General features: G+C 44.9%; 1 protein-coding gene across 4 annotated transcripts in view; it reads right to left on the bottom strand.

Annotated features, from left to right (window-relative positions):
- Positions 1-18,881, bottom strand: part of PACRG (parkin coregulated) — a 1,062,802-nt gene extending 1,043,921 nt beyond the window's left edge. The window contains exon 1 of one of the 4 annotated variants that reach the window (XM_063917532.1): positions 18,581-18,881. In XM_063917532.1, coding sequence (XP_063773602.1) covers positions 18,581-18,700 — 120 coding nt within the window. In that variant the 5' untranslated portion in view covers positions 18,701-18,881. The remainder of the gene's footprint in view (positions 1-18,580) is intronic. The other 3 variants (XM_063917534.1, XM_063917533.1, XM_063917531.1) reach the window with 3 other exon arrangements.
- Positions 18,882-19,219: the final 338 nt, after the last annotated feature.

Here is a 19,219-nt window from a genome sequence, read left to right as displayed (position 1 = left end):
ATCCAAAGTATTTTATAGCATACAATGTTAAGAGCAAAGTTTGACATGAGATGCATGATGTAATGGTAGGTAGCTTACGCACACCTCTTAACTTTGCTGATGAGTAAAGCGTGATCCTATGCACGCCCAAAAAGATGTGGAGACTCAAAGAAAGGGTGTGTTGTCTTGTATCTGCTGGGACACCCCCCCTAATGAGTGTCATATTAGGAGGTGTGACAACATGTCACGTACCCATTTTGCTCATCATGCTGAGGAGGTACGAATCAGGACTCACCCAGAAAAGGGTGTGTGGCCTCATTAAAGGGGGTGTTGCTTTGTGGTAACATCATGATCACAAGCCACACCCCCTTTTCCTGTCACTATGGGGGCATGGCCAGCGCTCTGTGAGCTGCTGGCCATTCCCCCACTCTCTGTCTCCATGAATAGACACTGTGTGCATGCTAAGCAGAGCAGCGAGTGACAGGAGCCTCCCCACTGCGGGACACTTTCCAATGTAAATCGGGACAGTTGGGAGGTATGCGCTGGGGGAAGCACAATCCTCCGGCAGCTGCTGGGTTATTACGAGCCTACTCTAGACACTGAGGGGTAAATTTACTAAGATGGGAGTTCTATTTAAGATGGGATGTTGCCCATAACAACCAGATTCCAGGTATTATTTTCTAGAATGTGCTAGATAAATGAGAAGTAGAATCTGATTGGTTGCTATGGGCAACATCCCATCTTAAATAGAACTCACATCTTAGTAAATTTACCCCTGAAAGTCCATTCACCACTGTATTGCAGGCTGCAGATCAGCAGGAGCTGTGAGTTTTAGTAAACTGTTGAGACCAACCCAATAAAATATTTTGTATTTATAATACCTATCAATGGGGTCGATTCTATTTGGCAACTAATGAATAGCGCCGGGAATTAGCTCCCGACGCTATTCAATTCAGCAACTAATTACCTGCAATTGTCGGGAATTCTTCTCTCACCCTCGGGGGATGAGAGAAAAAACCCGACAAAAGTGCTGCCTCGCGGCCGGCGCGAGGCTGATTCTGTCGGGAATCTGCCTCGCGCCGTAGAGTTAAGTCGGAGAATGCCCGTTCTCCCGACAATTCAACCTGTTTTGTCGGCGAGAACGGGCCATCGCCGACGTAACTAGTTGCTGAATTGAATAGCGTCGGGAGCTAATTCCCGGCGCTATTCATTAGTTGCCGAATAGAATCGACCCCAATATAGTATTGGAACTGTGATCTGCTATTTTCCACACAAATTTACAACACTACAGTAAAATAAATTAAGTAAAAATGTATACAATTTTAGCAGTCATAATTTCAATGAATCTATGGCCCTCATTCCGAGTCGTTCGCTCTGTATTTTTCTTCGCATCGCAGCGTTTTTCTGCTTAGTACGCATGCGCAATGTTCGCACTGCGACTGCGCCAAGTAATTTTGCTATGAAGATAGTATTTTTACTCACGGCTTTTTCTTCGCTCCGGCGATCGTAGTGTGATTGACAGGAAATGGGTGTTACTGGGCGGAAACACGGCGTTTTATGGGCGTGTGGATAAAAACGCTACCGTTTCCGGAAAAAACGCGGGAGTGGCTGGAGAAACGGGGGAGTGTCTGGGCGAACGCTGGGTGTGTTTGTGACGTCAAACCAGGAACGACAAGCACTGAACTGATCGCAGATGCCGAGTAAGGTTGAAGCTACTCAGAAACTGCTAAGTAGTTTGTAATCGCAATATTGCGAATACATCGTTCGCAATTTTAAGAAGCTAAGATTCACTCCCAGTAGGCGGCGGCTTAGCGTGTGTAACTCTGCTAAAATCGCCTTGCAAGCGAACAACTCGAAATGAGGGACTATATATATATATAAAAGGGAAATACCACTGGCTCATCACAAAATCTCCTGAACCATAAGGACTAGGAACTTGACATTTGGACAGTAGCTTTCTTTTGTGATGTAGGCGCCCACTAATAAGGGATTTTTCAAAATTCCACTCACAAAGGGGTGAAAAGGGGTGAGATGATTATTGGGAATTCCCACCTCACAGAGGAGAATTAAGACAGCCCACCCAGCTGGGGCTATAAAGAATGCATGGTGCCAGGGATACCAAGTCGCGGAGGCGGGAGGACAAAATACCCTGTTCCTGGACTTTCTTGCGAGTGGCAGTTGCACAGTGTCCATTATTCAAATAGGGAAACCACATCAACTGCCACCCCTAAACACTGTCAAACATTGCTGGGTGTGGGTCCCCTATTTGAATAATGGACTGCTCTGCAACACCCACTCACAAGGAAGTCTAGCCTTATGGTTCAGCAGATTTTGTGAAGAGTCAGTGGTATTTTCCTTTTAAGTACTTAACCAACCAATTTTCAGTCAGAAGAGGATAGTGTCTCAATTATCAGAGGTTAACCTGTCACATGAACTAAACATAGCCGAACCTCTCAGAGAGCAATAGAAGGAAAGGAGGGATAGATATTTTGACTCTTAAATGCTTGCTAGTCAACAACTGCTTATCTGCTGTGTAAAGGGTACCGACAGCTCTCCCAGTGACCTTTAGTGTTGTGCGAAAATCTTTACCTTTTTACCTCAAGGAGGAGCCCTAAGGAAAGCGAGAAGCTAAGCAAGGAGATTTAGAACCCTTTGTAATAGAATCAGCATATCCCTGCAAGCCTTACATATTTTACAGAAGGTGGAGCTTGGCCTGTCATCCCAGAATTTACAGCACTGACCAGGGCAGCATCAGAGGCGGGACCATGCAGTGAAGGAGGCGGATTATTCTCCTCAGTGCCAGCCTTTTGACAGCATCAATCCAGGGAAGGCCTGCCAGGAGGTGTGGCCTGACAAAGATTGACATTATACTTGAAATTCTATAGCAAAGCACGGGTATTCAGCTAGTTATAGATAAAAACAAATAATAATTATCTACTTTACTATAATAAAACAATGTACTGTAGAGGGAAAGCAGGGGCTTATTAAAGCCAAATTGTGTAGCAGCCCCCCTCCTCTGGGTAGTATGCCCCCCACCCTGCCTGCATCTTAACTTAACTTGTGCTAGTTAGTGGTTCCCTCCTCCTTTGAGGAGCCATCCTACCGGTGTTATTTGGGAAGACAGCATACGTGCACAAGAGAGCAAAAGCTCTGGCACAGTGCCAGAATCTTTGCATTCACTATTCAGCTGGCACAAGGTAAGTATACTCTATGTGTAGGGTGTTCGGTGTAGTGCCTCCCTGCACCCATTATAAACACACTTATGAGGGAGAGGACATATTATATGGAAGAGTGATTGTCTAACAAACAATTTAAAAACAATGTAAGCTGCTCCTGACACTTTTGCACTATGCAAATCAGGCACCTTAGGGGGTGTGGCTGTCAGTTTAGATAACCCCATCACCCCTCAAACACACTTTTAGGGTAAAAGAAATGAGAAGAATGCGTTCTATTATTAACATTACTCTGTTGCCACCAATGGCATGAAGTGTAAATAATGTAGTCTGTGCTGGTCTGTTTCTAAAGGTAAAATGAAGTTCTGGGTTCTATGCACCATGTATGTGAGTTGGGAACAGAGGAGCGACAGAAATAATTAATTAGCAGTGCCCATAAGGAATGTTTATGATGAACACTGTAACAGGCTCATCCCGCTCCTCCCCAATTTCAAGAGTGTATCGGGTTATCTGTCTGTTTTGTTTGCCGTGCCTACTCTCCAAGAGTTTTGTTCTGGCCCCTTTGGAGTTTGTTGGAACCTTTAAGCAATCAGTATATTGCATTGCCTAGGCAGGCAGTAGTCATGTGTGGGGTAGCCGTCAGCGAGGGCAGATAGGCAATTAATACATAGCATCAATCTCCAACCTAACCCATGGCTGGATTGGTGGCAACTCCAGGCTTCCCTGTTTGCTATAGCTTGTAAGTAGAAGTTTAGCTATGAAGTTAGAGTATGTTGTTTGGGAAATATTGGTATGTATAAATCAGATGTACCCTGTAAAATTTACACTGGACCCAAATGCCTGCCAACTATGATTGTCTCATTGAGATTACATCTGGAGTTAGTCACCTCATTATCACCCGCGTCCAGGCTCCGTTTTAAAAAAAAAAACAATAGTTATTAACAACTATTAACAACAGTTCTTTCCAATAGAGTGTAGCTTTGTACAATCTCAGCTGCCCATGCTGTTAATAAGATCTAGTTCTACAGCAGGAGTGAAGTTGTTACATTTAGTCACACTGTTTACCACACAGACTGTGGTGGCTAGATATATATTTTATTACAATGTGTCTCCTCAGAGACGTGAAGCAACATAGTGACATATTTATCACTCTAGTTTTAGACCGCAGTAGTTGTATTAAGCGGCTGTTTATTCAAAGAGACAAGATACAAGAATTACAGCTAATTCCTTTAGCGAATTAGAGATATATTTTTTGCCTAATTAAACATTACTACACCCCAAATAATTTATTACAGTTCTTAGAGGGAAATTTCTTTCTTTTGCAGACTATGGGGTATATTCAATTGAAGTCGAATTACGACGTGGATTCGTCAGTTTTTGGATTCGACACTATTCGACAGCCAAAACCTTCTACCGGGACACTAAATTCGACATATTCAATTAAAAATGGATTCGACACGGCCTCTGTCGAAAAACGGACCAATTGTCGAATAGTGGGCGGGCTGGATTCGACTTCCCGCCATTTGGAAACATATATACGATATAAAAAAAAATAAGATTTTACTCACCGGTAAATCTATTTCTCGTAGTCCGTAGTGGATGCTGGGGACTCCGTAAGGACCATGGGGAATAGACGGCTCCGCAGGAGACTGGGCACATCTAAAGAAAGATTTAGGACTATCTGGTGTGCACTGGCTCCTCCCCCTATGACCCTCCTCCAAGCCTCAGTTAGGAACTGTGCCCGGAAGAGCTGACACAATAAGGAGGGATTTTGAATCCCGGGTAAGACTCATACCAGCCACACCAATCACACTATATAACACGTGATAGGAACCCCGGTTAACAGTATGATAACAATTGGAGCCTCTGAAGAGATGGCTCACAACAAAACCCGATTTTTTTATGTACAAGTATTGCAGACAATCCGCACTAGGGACGGGCGCCCAGCATCCACTACGGACTACGAGAAATAGATTTACCGGTGAGTAAAATCTTATTTTCTCTGACGTCCTAGTGGATGCTGGGGACTCCGTAAGGACCATGGGGATTATACCAAAGCTCCCAAACGGGCGGGAGAGTGCGGATGACTCTGCAGCACCGAATGAGAGAACTCCAGGTCCTCCTCAGCCAGGGAATCAAATTTGTAGAATTTAGCAAACGTGTTTGCCCCTGACCAAGTAGCTGCTCGGCAAAGTTGTAAAGCCGAGACCCCTCGGGCAGCCGCCCAAGATGAGCCCACCTTCCTTGTGGAATGGTCTTTTATTGATTTAGGCTGCGGTAATCCTACCGCAGAATGCGCCAGCTGAATAGTGCTACAAATCCAGCGCGCAATAGACTGCTTAGAAGCAGGAGCACCCAGCTTGTTGGGTGCATACAAGATAAACAGCGAGTCAGTTTTTCTGACTCCAGCCGTCCTGGAAACATAAATTTTCAGGGCCCTGACTACGTCCAGCAACTTGGAATCCTCCAAGTCCCTAGTAGCCGCAGGCACCACAATAGGTTGGTTCAAGTGAAAAGCTGAGACCACCTTCGGGAGAAACTGAGGACGAGTCCTCAATTCTGCCCTATCCATCTTATGACCACTTTCCACGTGAGATATTTTAATTCCACAGTCTTAAGTGGTTCGAACCAATGTGATTTCAGGAATGCCAAAACCACATTGAGATCCCAAGGTGCCACTGGGGGCACAAAAGGAGGCTGAATATGCAGAACTCCTTTGACAAAAGTCTGAACTTCAGGCAGTGAAGCCAGTTCTTTCTGGAAGAAAATCGACAGAGCCGAAATCCTGACCTTGATGGACCCCAATTTGAGGCCCAACGTCACCCCTGCTTGCAGGAAGTGTTGGAATCGACCCAGTTGAAATTCCTCCTTCGGGGCCTTCATGGCCTCACACCAAGCAACATATTTCCGCCAAATGCGGTAATAATGCCTTGCGGTGACATCCTTCCTGGCTTTGATCAGGGTAGGGATGACTTCCTCCGGAATACCCTTTTCCTTTAGGATCCGGTGTTCAACCGCCATGCCGTCAAACGCAGCCGCGGTAAGTCTTAGAACAGACAGGGTCCCTGCTGCAGCAGGTCTTGTCTGAGCGGCAGAGGCCAAAGGTCCTCTGCCCGCATCTCTTGAAGTTCCGGGTACCAAGCTCTTCTTGGCCAATCCGGAACCACGAGTATGGTTTTCACTCCTCGCATTCTTATTATTCTCAGTACCCTGGGTATGAGAGGTAGAGGAGGAAACACATAAACCGACTGGTACACCCACGGTGTCACTAGAGCGTCCACAGCGATCGCCTGAGGGTCCCTTGACCTGGCGCAATATCTTTTCAACTTTTTGTTGAGGCGGGACGCCATCATGTCCACCCGTGGTCATTCCCAACGGTTTACCCGCATTTGGAAAACTTCTGGAAGAAGTCCCCATTCTCCCGGGTGTAGGTCGCCCATCGGAGAATCCTTGTGGCTTCTGCCATCGCCATCCTGCTTCTTGTGCCGCCCTGTCTGTTTACATGGGCGACCGCCGTGATGTTGTCTGATTGGATCAGTACCGGCTGGTTCTGAAGCAGGGTCCTTGCTTGGCTTAGGGCATTGTAAATGGCCCTTAGCTCCAGAATAATTATGTGAAGCGAAATCTCCTTGGAAATTTCTTCCCTGTGTGACTGCACTCCAGCCCCGAAGGCTGGCCTCCGTGGTCACCAGGACCCAGTCCTGTATTCCGAATCTGCGGCCCTCTAGTAGATGAGCCCTCTGCAGCCACCACAGCAGCGACACCCTGTTTCTTGCCGACAGGTTATCCGCTGTTGTATCTGTAGATGGGACCCGGACCATTTGTCCCACAGGTCCCACTGGAACGTCCTTGCGTGGAACCTTCCGAACGGAATTATGCTTCGTACGAAGCTACCTTTTTTTTTTTTTTTTTCAGGACTCGTGTGCTTCCACTGGAAGAAACACTCTTTTCTGGTCTGTGTCCAGAATCATTCCCAGGAACAGAAGACGTGTCGTCGGGACCAGCTGTGACTTTGGAATATTGAGAATCCAGTTGTGCTGTTGTAGCACTTCCCGAGAGAGTGCTACCCCCACTACCAACTGTTCTTTGGACCTCGCCTTTATCAGGAGATCGTCCAAGTACGGGATAATAAAAACTTCCTACTTGCGAAGGCGTATCATCATTTCGGCCATTACCTTGGTAAAGACCTTCGGTGCCGTGGACAACTCCAACGGCAGCGTCTGGAACTGATAGTGACAGTCCTGTACCACACATCTGAGGTACTCCTGGTGAGGAGGGTAAATGGGGACATGCAGGTACGCATCTTTGATGTCCAGGGAGACCCTGTAATCCCCCTCGTCCAGGCTCGTAATAACCGCCCTGAGCGATTCCATCTCGAACTTGAATCTTCTGATATAAAAGTTCAAGTATTTTAATTTTAAGATGGGTCTCACCGAACCGTTCTGTTTCGGTACCACAACCATTGTGGAATAGTAACCCCTTCCTTGCTGAAGGAGGGGCACCTTGACAATCACTTGTTGTGATTATAGTGTTGAATAGCCACCAACACCGCCTCCCTGGCAGAGGGAGGTGCCGGTAAGGTAGATTTTAGGAAACGGCGGGGGGAAGAACGTCTCGAACTCCAGCCTGTACCCCTGAGATACTACTTGAAGGACCCAGGGATCCATGTGAGAGAGCACACTGGGCGCTGAAATTTCTGAGACGGGCCCCCACCGTACCCGGGTCCGCCTGAGCAGCCCCAGCGTTATGCTGTGGACTTACCGGACGCAGGGAGGACTTCTGCTCTTGGGAACTAGCTGTGTGCTGCAGCTTTTTCCTCTACCTTTGCCTCTCGGCAGAAAGGATGAGCCTCTAGCCCTCTTGCTTTTCTGGGGCCGAAAGGACTGTACTTGATGATACGGTGCTTTCTTTTGTAGTGGGGTAGCCTGTGGCAAAAAAGTCGATTTCCCAGCAGTAGCTGTGGAAACGAGGTCTGAAAGACCATCCCCAAACAGTTTTACCCCCTTATAGGGCAAAACTTCCATGTGCCGATTCGAGTCGGCATCGCCTGACCATTGCCGAGTCCATAACCCCCGTCTGGCGGCAATGGACCTAGCGCTTACTTTTGATGCCAGCCGGCAAATATCCCTCAGTGCATCACGCATGTATAAGACCACGTCTTTTATATGCTCTATTGTCAGCAAAATATTGTCCCTATCCATAGTAATTTTCCGACAGGGAATCTGACCACGCAGCGGGAGCACTGCACATCCATGCCGAAGCAATGGCTGGTCGCAATATAATGCCCGAGTGTGTGACTATATCTTTTAGGGTAACCCCCTGCTTTTTATCAGCAGGTTCCTTCAGGGCGGCCGTATCCGGAGACTGTAGTGCCACCTTTTCTGATAAGCGTGTAAGCGCTGTATCTACCCTATGGGGTGTTTCCCAACGTGACCTATCCTCTGGCGGGAAAGGGTACGCTGCCAATTACCGTTTAGAAATGATCAATTTCTTACCGGGGGAAGACCACGCTTCCTCACACACCTCATTTAATTTCTCAGATGCAGGAAAAACTACTGGTAGTTTTCTCTCACCAAAACATAATACCCTTTTATGTGGTACCTGGGGTATTATCATAAATGTGTAATACATTTTTCATTGCCTCAATCATGTAACGGGTGGACCTATTTGGAGGGTACACTAGTCTCATCGTTGTCGACACTGGAGTCGGTATCCGTGTCGACATCTGTTTCTGCCATCTGAGGTAGCGGGCGTTTTTAGAGCCCCCCATGACATTTGAGACGCTGGAACAGGCACAAGCTGAGTAGCCGGCTGTTCTGTGTCGTCGACCTTTTGTGTAAGGAGTTGACACTTTCACGTAATCCTTCCATAAGTCCAACCACACCGGTGTCGATCCCGCAGGGGGTGACATCACATTTACAGGCATTCGCTCCGCCTCCACATCATTATCCTCCTCATACATGTCGACACAGCCGTACCGACACACAGCACACACACAGGGAATGCTCTGACAGAGGACAGGACCCCACAAAGCCCTTTGGGGAGACAGAGGGAGAGTATGCCAGCACACACCAGGGCGCTATATATCACAGGGATATCACATATAAGAGTGTTTTCCCTTATAGCTGCCTATATATATTGTATACTGCGCCTAAATTGTGCCCCCCCCTCTCTTTTTAACCCTTTCTGTAGTGTATTGACTGCAGGGGAGAGCCAGGGAGCTTCCCTCCAACGGAGCTGTGAGGGAAAAATGGCGCCAGTGTGCTGAAGGAGATAGCTCCGCCCCTTTTTCGCGGACTTTCTCACGCATTTTTATGGATTCTGGCAGGGGTTAAAAAGCACCTATATAGCCTCTGGGGCTATATATGGTGCCAGTTTGCCAGCCAAGGTGTCAGTATTGCTGCTCAGGGCGCCCCCCCCCCCCCCAGCGCCCTGCACCCATCAGTGACCGAAGTGTGTGGTGTGCATAAGGAGCAATGGCGCACAGCTGCAGTGCTGTGCGCTACCTTGGAGAAGACCGAAGTCTTCAGCCGCCGATTTTCCGGACCACCTTCTTGCTTCTGGCTCTGTAAGGGGGACGGCGGCGCGGCTCCGGGAACGGACGACGAATTCGGGTCCTGTGTTCGATCCCTCTGGAGCTAATGGTGTCCAGTAGCCTAAGAAGCCCAAGCTACCACCACTTAGGTAGGTTCGCTTCTTCTCCCCTTAGTCCCTCGATGCAGTGAGCCTGTTGCCAGCAGGTCTCACTGAAAATAAAAAACCTAACAAACACTTTCTTCCTAGGAGCTCAGGAGAGCCCCTAGTGTGCATCCAGCTCAGCCGGGCACAGAAATCTAACTGAGGCTTGGAGGAGGGTCATAGGGGGAGGAGCCAGTGCACACCAGATAGTCCTAAATCTTTCTTTAGATGTGCCCAGTCTCCTGCGGAGCCGTCTATTCCCCATGGTCCTTACGGAGTCCCCAGCATCCACTAGGACGTCAGAAAAATATGATATACATGTTGGAAAACGCAGGGATTGTCCTAAAAAATTATTCCACAAGAGAGCTGACTGTAATGGTCGCTCGTCTCCCTGAAGTCTCAAAAACGGGAGGAGAGAGGAGTGGCTTTGGAGAAGTGTATCCTGGGTAACTGTGGAATCATGGGTACATTTCCTTCAGCCAAATAAAGGAAAAAATATTATTTTAAAAAATCGATTAAATAACACTGTGGGTCATAAATAGACAAACCAAGTAGATAATCCCTTCAAATATAAAAAGATATGCTATTAGCAATCAAAAAAGCAACAAAAAATACATGTTTTTAAAATTTCTTATCAGCTCACGACAGAAAAAGGAGGCGCAATGAAATTGACGAAATGACTGTCGAAAAGCACTGTTGCCGAATCGACATTCTTCAATTGAATATACTTTTGTCGAAAAGCCGCATTTTTAACATTACAGACATGAAATTGTCGATGAGCAAAAAGTCGAAACTTTTGTCGAAAAGTAACGTATTGAATTGTCGAATCCAATTCAACATTTTTTTTGGTCGAAAAAGCCCCGTTTTTCGACAAATTCAGTAATTCGACATCAATTGAATATACCCCTTTGTGTATCTATTTCATCAGTTTCCTCAAAAATACATGCACACTCCTGAGACATCTTAGTTTGATAATCACAGCTTCTAAACATTTTTAAAAACTTAATCTAAAAACCTTCAAAGAATATAATAACCACAATAGCACAAACTCACTATACACAAGCTCTCATATAATATATAGTAAAATCAATTTACATTAAAAAAACACATTTATATTTACAATAATGTAAAAAGTCTCTGTTGGTTTTAATCTTTTTTCTTTTTTAATATATATATTGTTCCGTTTTGTAGCAGCTACCTGTACTTGGGATCCAAGTTGTGAAGAATTTGTGCAACAGCGTACAGGTGCGCATCACGGTGATTCCAACAGTTAGTCCAGAGCTTATCCTCCAGTTACTTTGCCAGCACCAAATTCTGTATTTTCAGACTGCAGCTACCTCTAGAGCAGACATTCCCAACCACGGTTCTCAAGGCACACCAACAGTGCAGGTTTTAGTGATATCCAGGCTGCAGCACAGATGGTTAAATCAAAATAACTGAAGTACTAATTAAGTCACCTGTACTGAAGCCTGGATATCACTAAAACCTGCACTGTTAGTGTTCCTTGAGGACCGTGGTTGGGAATGTCTGCTCTAGAGGTAGCTGCAGTCTGAAAATACAGAATTTGGTGCTGGCAAAGTAACTGGAGGATAAGCTCTGGACTAACTGTTGGAATCACCGTGATGCGCACCTGTACGCTGTTGCACAAATTCTTCACAACTTGGATCCCAAGAACAGGTAGCTGCTACAAAACGGAACAATATATATATTAAAAAAGAAAAAAGATTAAAATACCTGCTCTAGAGCACAGGTTCTCAAACTCGGTCCTCAGGACCCCACATGGTGCATGTTTTGCAGGTCTCCTCAAAAAAATCACAAGTGAAATAATTAGCTCCACCTGTGGACCTTTTAAAATGTGTCAGTGAGTAATTGATACACCTGTGCACTTGCTGGGTTACCTGCAAAACATGCACTGTGTGGGGTCCTGAGGACCAAGTTTGAGAACCCCTGCTCTAGAGGAATCCCGGAATCCCACGGGATAATTTGTCTACAAAGGAAAGTTAGAGGAGCGCTACATAGTGCAATATGCTTTTTATTCACAAACACATATTTAAAATACAGCAGGTATCAGAGTTGAGCTTTTCCTAATATGGTCTAAAACTAGAGTGATAAATATGTCACTATGTTGCTTCACGTCTCTGAGGAGACACATTGTAACAAAATATATATCTAGCCACCACAGTCTGTGTGGTAAACAGTGTGACTAAAGGCCCATACACATTAGACGATGTCGCTCTGTGAGCGACATCGTCTAACGTTTCCCCCTCCCGGACCGGCCGGTCGGCGGCCGCCTGTACGCACTGAGCGATATGACCGCTCATATCGCTCAGTGACGTCACGCCCCCGCCAGCCCTGCATGAAGGTCGTGGACGACAGTCCACATCCTTCATGCATGCCCTACCGACAGCGACGATCGTTGCCGACCCGCGGGGCCGCGCATCGGTCGTCGCTGGCGGCATACACACTTGACGATAAAATGAGCGACGTCGCTCAAGGAGGGGGAAAATGAGCGACGTCGCTCATTTTATCGTTAAGTGTGTATGGACCTTAAATGTAACAACTTCACTCCTGCTGTAGAACTAGATCTTATTAACAGCATGGGCAGCTGAGATTGTACAAAGCTACAGTCTATTGAAAAGAACTGTTGTTAATACAGGTTGAGTATCCCATATCCAAATATTCTGAAATACGGAATATTCCGAAATACAGACTTTTTTTAATGAGACTGAGATAGTGAAACCTTTGTTTTCTGATGGCTCAATGTACACAAACTTTGTTTAATACACAAAGTTGTTAAAAATATTGTATTAAATGACCTTCAGGCTGTGTGTATAAGGTGTATATGAAACATAAATGAATTGTGTGAATGTACACACACTTTGTTTAATGCACAAAGTTATAAAAAATATTAGCTAAAATGACCTTCAGGCTGTGTGTATAAGGTGTATATGAAACATAAATGTATTCTGTGCTTAGATTTAGGTCCCATCGCCATGACATCTCATTATAGTATGCAATTATTCCAAAATACGGAAAAATCCGATATCCAAAATACGTCTGGTCCCAAGCATTTTGGATAAGGGATACTCAACTTGTAACTATTGTTTTTTTTTAAAAAGGAGCCTGGACACGGGTGATAATGAGGTGGCTAACTCCAGATGTAATCTCAGTGAGACAATCATAGTTTTGATAGAGTAGATGTGAGTTATTTATTTATATAATTCTCAATGAAGTAAGGTTCACTACGAGAGTAATAACCAATTGAAAACATGTGAGTCGTTACTATACGACTTGAGGTCTGGTGGATAAGCCTCACTATATAAAATGAAAAGATACTATGAGACACCTCAGTATCATTTAAAACAAGCTCCTCTTTGTTTTTATATAAAGTGTGTGTTTTTTAAAATGAGCCATGTCTGTAATTGGTACAAGTGTATCTATGCAGAAACTGTACATGTGTTGTAATCAAGTAATATGTGCATTGATTGCTTGAAGTCAGCATAAAACACGAGTTCCCGTCACCAAGGCCAACCATCTGACAAGGTCCTATGACGAAACGCGTTGGTGCGTGGCCTGGTGACGTGATCGTTGAGTCCAGGATTGTCTCCCCTCCGTGCTGAGAGCAGCGGTGTCCCGGCGTACTGAGGTCCATGGTGTGAAGCTAGCAGTACGAGTCACAGGGGCCTGACGCTACATTGGCGGCAGGTGGAGTTGATACCAGGAGTGTATTAAATCTAAAACAAGTGGTAATATAAGTCCACTCATAGGAATTCTGAGGTATTAGGAAAAGCTCAACTCTGATACCTGCTGTATTTTAAATATGTGTTTGTGAATAAAAAGCATATTGCACTATGTAGCGCTCCTCTAACTTTCCTTTGTAGACAAATTATCCCGTGGGATTCCGGGATTCCTCCAGTGGTAGCTGAAGTCTGAAAATACATAATTTGGTGCTGGCAAAGTAACTGGAGGATAAGCGCTGGACTAACTGTTGGAAACACCGTGAAGCACACTTGTACGCTGTTCCACACACACACACACACACACACACACACATAATATATATATATATATATATATTACGTTTATATTTATATTATATCATAAAAATAGATCACAAGAATAGACCAATATACCCCTTTACTTTTTCTTATACCATTCTCCTACACTTCATCTTCAAATTGTACAGCACCAACAATTTCATCTTAATTTTTTAAATTAATTACAAATATCTAAAATTAGAAACAAAAACTTTAATATATTATTAAAAAGGAAAAATACTTTATTTATATTTTCTTGGACATGGCAGTAGCTTATGAGGACAGCTCATAGTAAATTTACTACTGCTGTCCTTGGTAAAAAAATGCAATAACTGCTTTCCCCACGCAAAGCATTGAAGTAATACCCTAGTGATGGCTTCTGTCCATTGTATGGCTACATACTGTATATAGGAAGAAGCCCTATAGGCCAGTATTGACGGGAGAGATGTGTGCTGAGCGATCTTAACACAGACCTCTCAGCACACATCTCTCCCCCCGCTCAGCACTCAGCGCGATGTGCTGAGCGAGGGGGGACGACGACGAGGGGCCGCTCACTTCACACAGCGCTGAAGTGAGCGACCCGCTAGATTGAGGCTCAATCCAGCACCGGCGATAGCGATGCGCGGCCCTATCACTGGGGGGCATACATGCGGCAGATCCGTGCTTAAAATCTAAGCAATCTGGTCAGATTGCCTAGATTTTAAACACGGATATCTTTGTGTGTGCCCCCCTTTAGTCTGTTGAAAAACCGACAATTCCACCAGATTTAAAGCTTTTCTCCCACTGATAGCTAGGGGCCTTAAGGCTGTAAGCTCCACTGAGGCAGGGACTATTGTGAATGATTACATATTACCTATACTGCGCTGCACAATAAAGCTGGTACTATATAAATCCGCTATATAAGCTATAATATTTTGACATTTGCTGTGGTGTACAGTGTATAACTACCATTTCATGTCCTGTTATGTTGTCATGTTTATGTCAAATACTGCACAGTAAAGTCTGCAGCCAAATGCAGTGACATAAAGTCCACTGCAAAGCTGTTTTTTTTTTTTTTTTTTTATAAAGTCTAGAAGGAGGTAAATTAAACTAAAAAATCTTAATGAAATGGACTGTTGTTGAAAATTATTATATATTCTACTTTTAAATATTCTGTAGAAATTAAATGTCCAATAATCAAAGCTGCAAGAATAAAATATTGATGTAATTTATGAAACTTTTTTTCAATTATTTAAAATTGCAGTTTGTGTATGACAGTAACTGCACTGCAGATCAGGAAAGTCACTTGTACCACTTTTACACTCGCACTCCCGGGTCACTCCCGGGATGCTTCCCGGGATGCATTCCCGGGACTGACCCCTTTCACACTGCATTAAGACCTGGGATCGACCCGGGACAGCCCCATTTACACTGATCCCGGGATATCCCTGCAAATGCATTAGTATGTCATTAGAAATGGCCTTGGGCTCAGAAAAGATGACATCAGCTTTTCTGAGCCCAAGAAAGCTCCAATCCAAGTCCTTTTAACAGTCCCGGGATAGTGAATCCCGGGACGGACCCTTTCACACTACACAGCTTCCCGGGACGGTCCCGGGTTCAACCCTGCTTTTGACCTGGGATGAAATCCCGGGATGCTCGTCCCGGGAAATTGTCCATGTACCCATTTACACTGAGAAGAATCCCGGGATGATGCGCGTTCACGTGCAATATCCCGGGATTTTCCTGCGAGTGTAAAAGGGGTATAAGTGACACCAAAACTGGAAAAAAGGAAACCTGGTGCTTATTTTAGCATAATTGTATGCACATATACCACCTGTAGAGCTGTTTACTAAACTTTGATCACAGTAACCTGTTAAGTGTAAAGAACCTCTAAACCTGATAAATTGTTTCATATAAAAAGAAACGTTATAAACTAGACACATTCAAAAGAAAATATTTTAGAAGATATTTGTTGCTCCCTTTCATGCAAGAAATGTGTTCCTAAGCCCCAATGATTCATATTTCATTTTCAAATTGTATTATTAACCTGAAATATTGATTCAAAGATACTCAACTTTTGATGTTGGCAAAAATCTGTACTTTAGCATAAGTATGCACTAAGTACCTTTATATGTGTGCAAATAATGTACACTGTGCATGAAGAATCACAGATGTAGCTACAATATGTATTAAAAGAAAAAATAGACAAACAAGTTACATATTTGTCTCTATAAGTCCTAGCCTCTTCTAGAATGTCTGGAATAGACTAAGGGGTTTTAATTAATAGAGTCGGCTCCCCTCACTAGTAAGTGCTTGTAGATTTCAGTCCAGGGTGAGCTGGTATGCCATTGCCAGCATCTGCATGCTACCAGGGCTGCCATCAGAAATCTTGGGCCCGGGACTGACAAAATAGGCAGGGCCCCCCTCCACCCTGCCAGTGTAACGGCAATAGACCACTAAGTGGTAAATGTCAGCATCACACAGGGAGAAGGAACATACTACCACTCTTCCACAAAAACAAACCAAAAAGCAGCTCAAGCTTCAATTGTTTGAGTAGCTTATAGGGACATATTTAATTAGTTGCAGGGTTTACCCCACGGCTAATTACCAGCTAATTAGCACGCATGTGGGGAAAGGCTATTCAATGAAATAGCCATTTCCTTGTGCTAAAAATCAGGGTTAATGAGCGGAAACTCCCCGTTTCCGCGTAAACAGCAGAATCAATGGGTTTTTCCTGCACGTTAACCCCGATGGTGACTTTTTCTTGCAGACTTTTCCTTGCAGCTCCTGAAGCTGCAAAGAGAAGTATACTCTCAGAGATTAACACAGGAAAGATCTGATTGGAGCCAGATAGAGTACGGAATCCAGGAAAGCGTGACCAAGAAGGACAGGAAGTGACCAAGAAGGACAGTCAATCAATGGAGCAGGAAGGGAGGAAAGTTAAGGAGAGACAGTATGATAGGAAGAGGTGAATAATGCTGGGTACGCACCAGTGCGACCAGCAACCATGCCGATGTGCAGGGCAATTACCCTTTGCCCTGCGCATCGGGAAATTGCCAGTACACACTAGGCATATATTAATATATTAATGAGTGATGGAAAGATAACTGTTCTGTCCCTGATTAATATTCACTGCGTCACTTGCAGCATGGCCAATCACACGGCCTTGCATGCAACTCGCAGGAGCGCACAATTGGTTGTACACACTGCACGACACAGCCGATTTGTCATTCTGATTGGACAAATTGGCACGATATTGTGCAAGTGTGTGCCCAGTTTAAGGGAAGTCAAAATAAAAATGGTAAAAAAGCATGCTGTCATATAAGTGATAAGATATACTATAAAGTATATAAGTGATACTGTAATATGGACTTTAACCCCTGATTATCGTAATAATTTTTTTGTCAAAACTTACCACCAAATCATATATGTGTATACAGATGTGTCTCATACATACAGCCTCAATACGCCATGCAGCGTGAGATGCCAGGCGTAAGTGAAATGCCTGTCGTGAGCTGCCAGGTCTCGTGCAACTCTGCTAATGAACTCTGCTAACATGAAGCATCTTATTCGGAACAGAATGTGGCTAGGGGATACTGTGCTGATTAATTTGATATATGACACTTTTATATTGTGTGTGACTGAGTCTGTATGCGGAGCAGAGCAGAACTTGTGTTGAAAAAAGCTTTGGCTGCTACATTGTAGCACTTCGTATACAGATTAGGACACTCAGTCGCATACAGATATACAAGTGTCCTATATCAAATTGATTAGCACTCTCCCGTGCATTTTACACAATTGCAATTTGTATTTTCGGGAAAAAAAGAAGCAAAACAGACACCCATACAGTGTCGGACTGAGGTATGAAGATCCCACCAGGTGTATGCAGTGGTAGGGGCCCATGTTTAGGTGTGTGGTCAGTGTCCACAGGGGGTGTGGCCAGCCACTACAGTGGTTTGCCTAACCATTAGAGGTTGTGTTTATCTTACAATCGTGCTCAGGACCTGGAAGTGACAAAACGAGAGGGCAGGAGAGAACTTCCACCCTTACAGCACCTAAATGTTTTCTACGTTCTCCGTTAGTTTGGGGTAATTTTTTTTTCTATGCAGCATTGTACCCTCGCAGGCTCGCTTTGCTCGCCACGCTTCGGGCTCTGTGTCTCGCTTCACTCGCCACACTTTACTATTCCAAATAGATTGTGACATGGACCCAGGGGGTTATGGGAAAGGTCCTCTCCACGAAGGTAAACTAGACGCTACCAACCATTAGAGTACATGGGCTGGAACCTGCTCCCTAGAGGAAGAAGAGGGGCCCATCGGTGGTTTCCCCTGTACCTCTGTGGGCCAGCCAACCTTGCGCCCAGAGCTAGAAAATTCTCACGTGAACTGTAGTGCCAAGAGGGGCTATTTGGTGAAACTGCAGCAAAGATGTATCAGATCACATCTGGAAATCTATATCTGATACTAGCCAATGCCTCCACAGCCATTGACTTCACAGCACATCACAGATCTATATATGTATTTTCCATTACAAATTACAAGCAACTACAGTATAGCTAGCATGGTAACAATTCACATATACAGTATTTGTCACATCTGGGCTAGTACTACCTACGATACGTGGTGGGCAAAACTTTGTAAGACAGAAGTGCGCATTGCTATGTGATCGTGTATACATTGGACGTTTTACTGGGCAGTTTAGCGTCACATTATTCAGCTTATGCTTCCCACTTACTATTGAATTCTTCATCATAGCTTTAACGGTGAATCCTTCGGAGGAGGCTGATGTCTTGTCCTTGGTCCTGGAGAGCTCGTTCTGCGCTGGCGGCTTATTGCTGCTGCTCACTACCACCATATTCGGCACTATGCGGTAAGGAAGGTGAGATGTTACTCAGGCCAAGAAGGTGAGGAGCGACCAGTGTGTCACGTCAGCGGTGTCCAATTGTTTATGTCCGTTACCAGGGCTACAACGACACACGCTGCCCTGGTCGCTAAGCAACGCATCAACTCTATGTGACGTAGCACATGACCCGGGAAATCAGCGCAACATCGCAACGTCCTCCACACAGTCCCGGCATGCTTTGCAAATCTGCACATGCGCAGTTCGCTTTGCAAGTGTGATCTGTCTGTACAGTATTATGAGTACGCTGCAGTTACCGGCATGATGTGAGGAGTGAGGTGTTGTGTACGTGATTGGGGTGATAGTAGTGACCTGGAGCTGCTGTGTTTGTCTTTAGCTGCAGGCTGATGCTGCTGATATCCGTCTCAGTAGCAGCATTTTGCCCTGCACATGTTGTGTTGTGTACGAAAGGCTGACGATGGACACATGCTGCGAGGTCGGGTGTTCAATATATCACAAGTGTATGAGTATAGA

The sequence above is a fragment of the Pseudophryne corroboree genome, chromosome 4 (genome assembly GCF_028390025.1).
Source record: "Pseudophryne corroboree isolate aPseCor3 chromosome 4, aPseCor3.hap2, whole genome shotgun sequence".
NCBI classification, from domain to species: domain Eukaryota; kingdom Metazoa; phylum Chordata; class Amphibia; order Anura; family Myobatrachidae; genus Pseudophryne; species Pseudophryne corroboree.
This window is presented reverse-complemented; position numbering and strand designations above follow the sequence as displayed.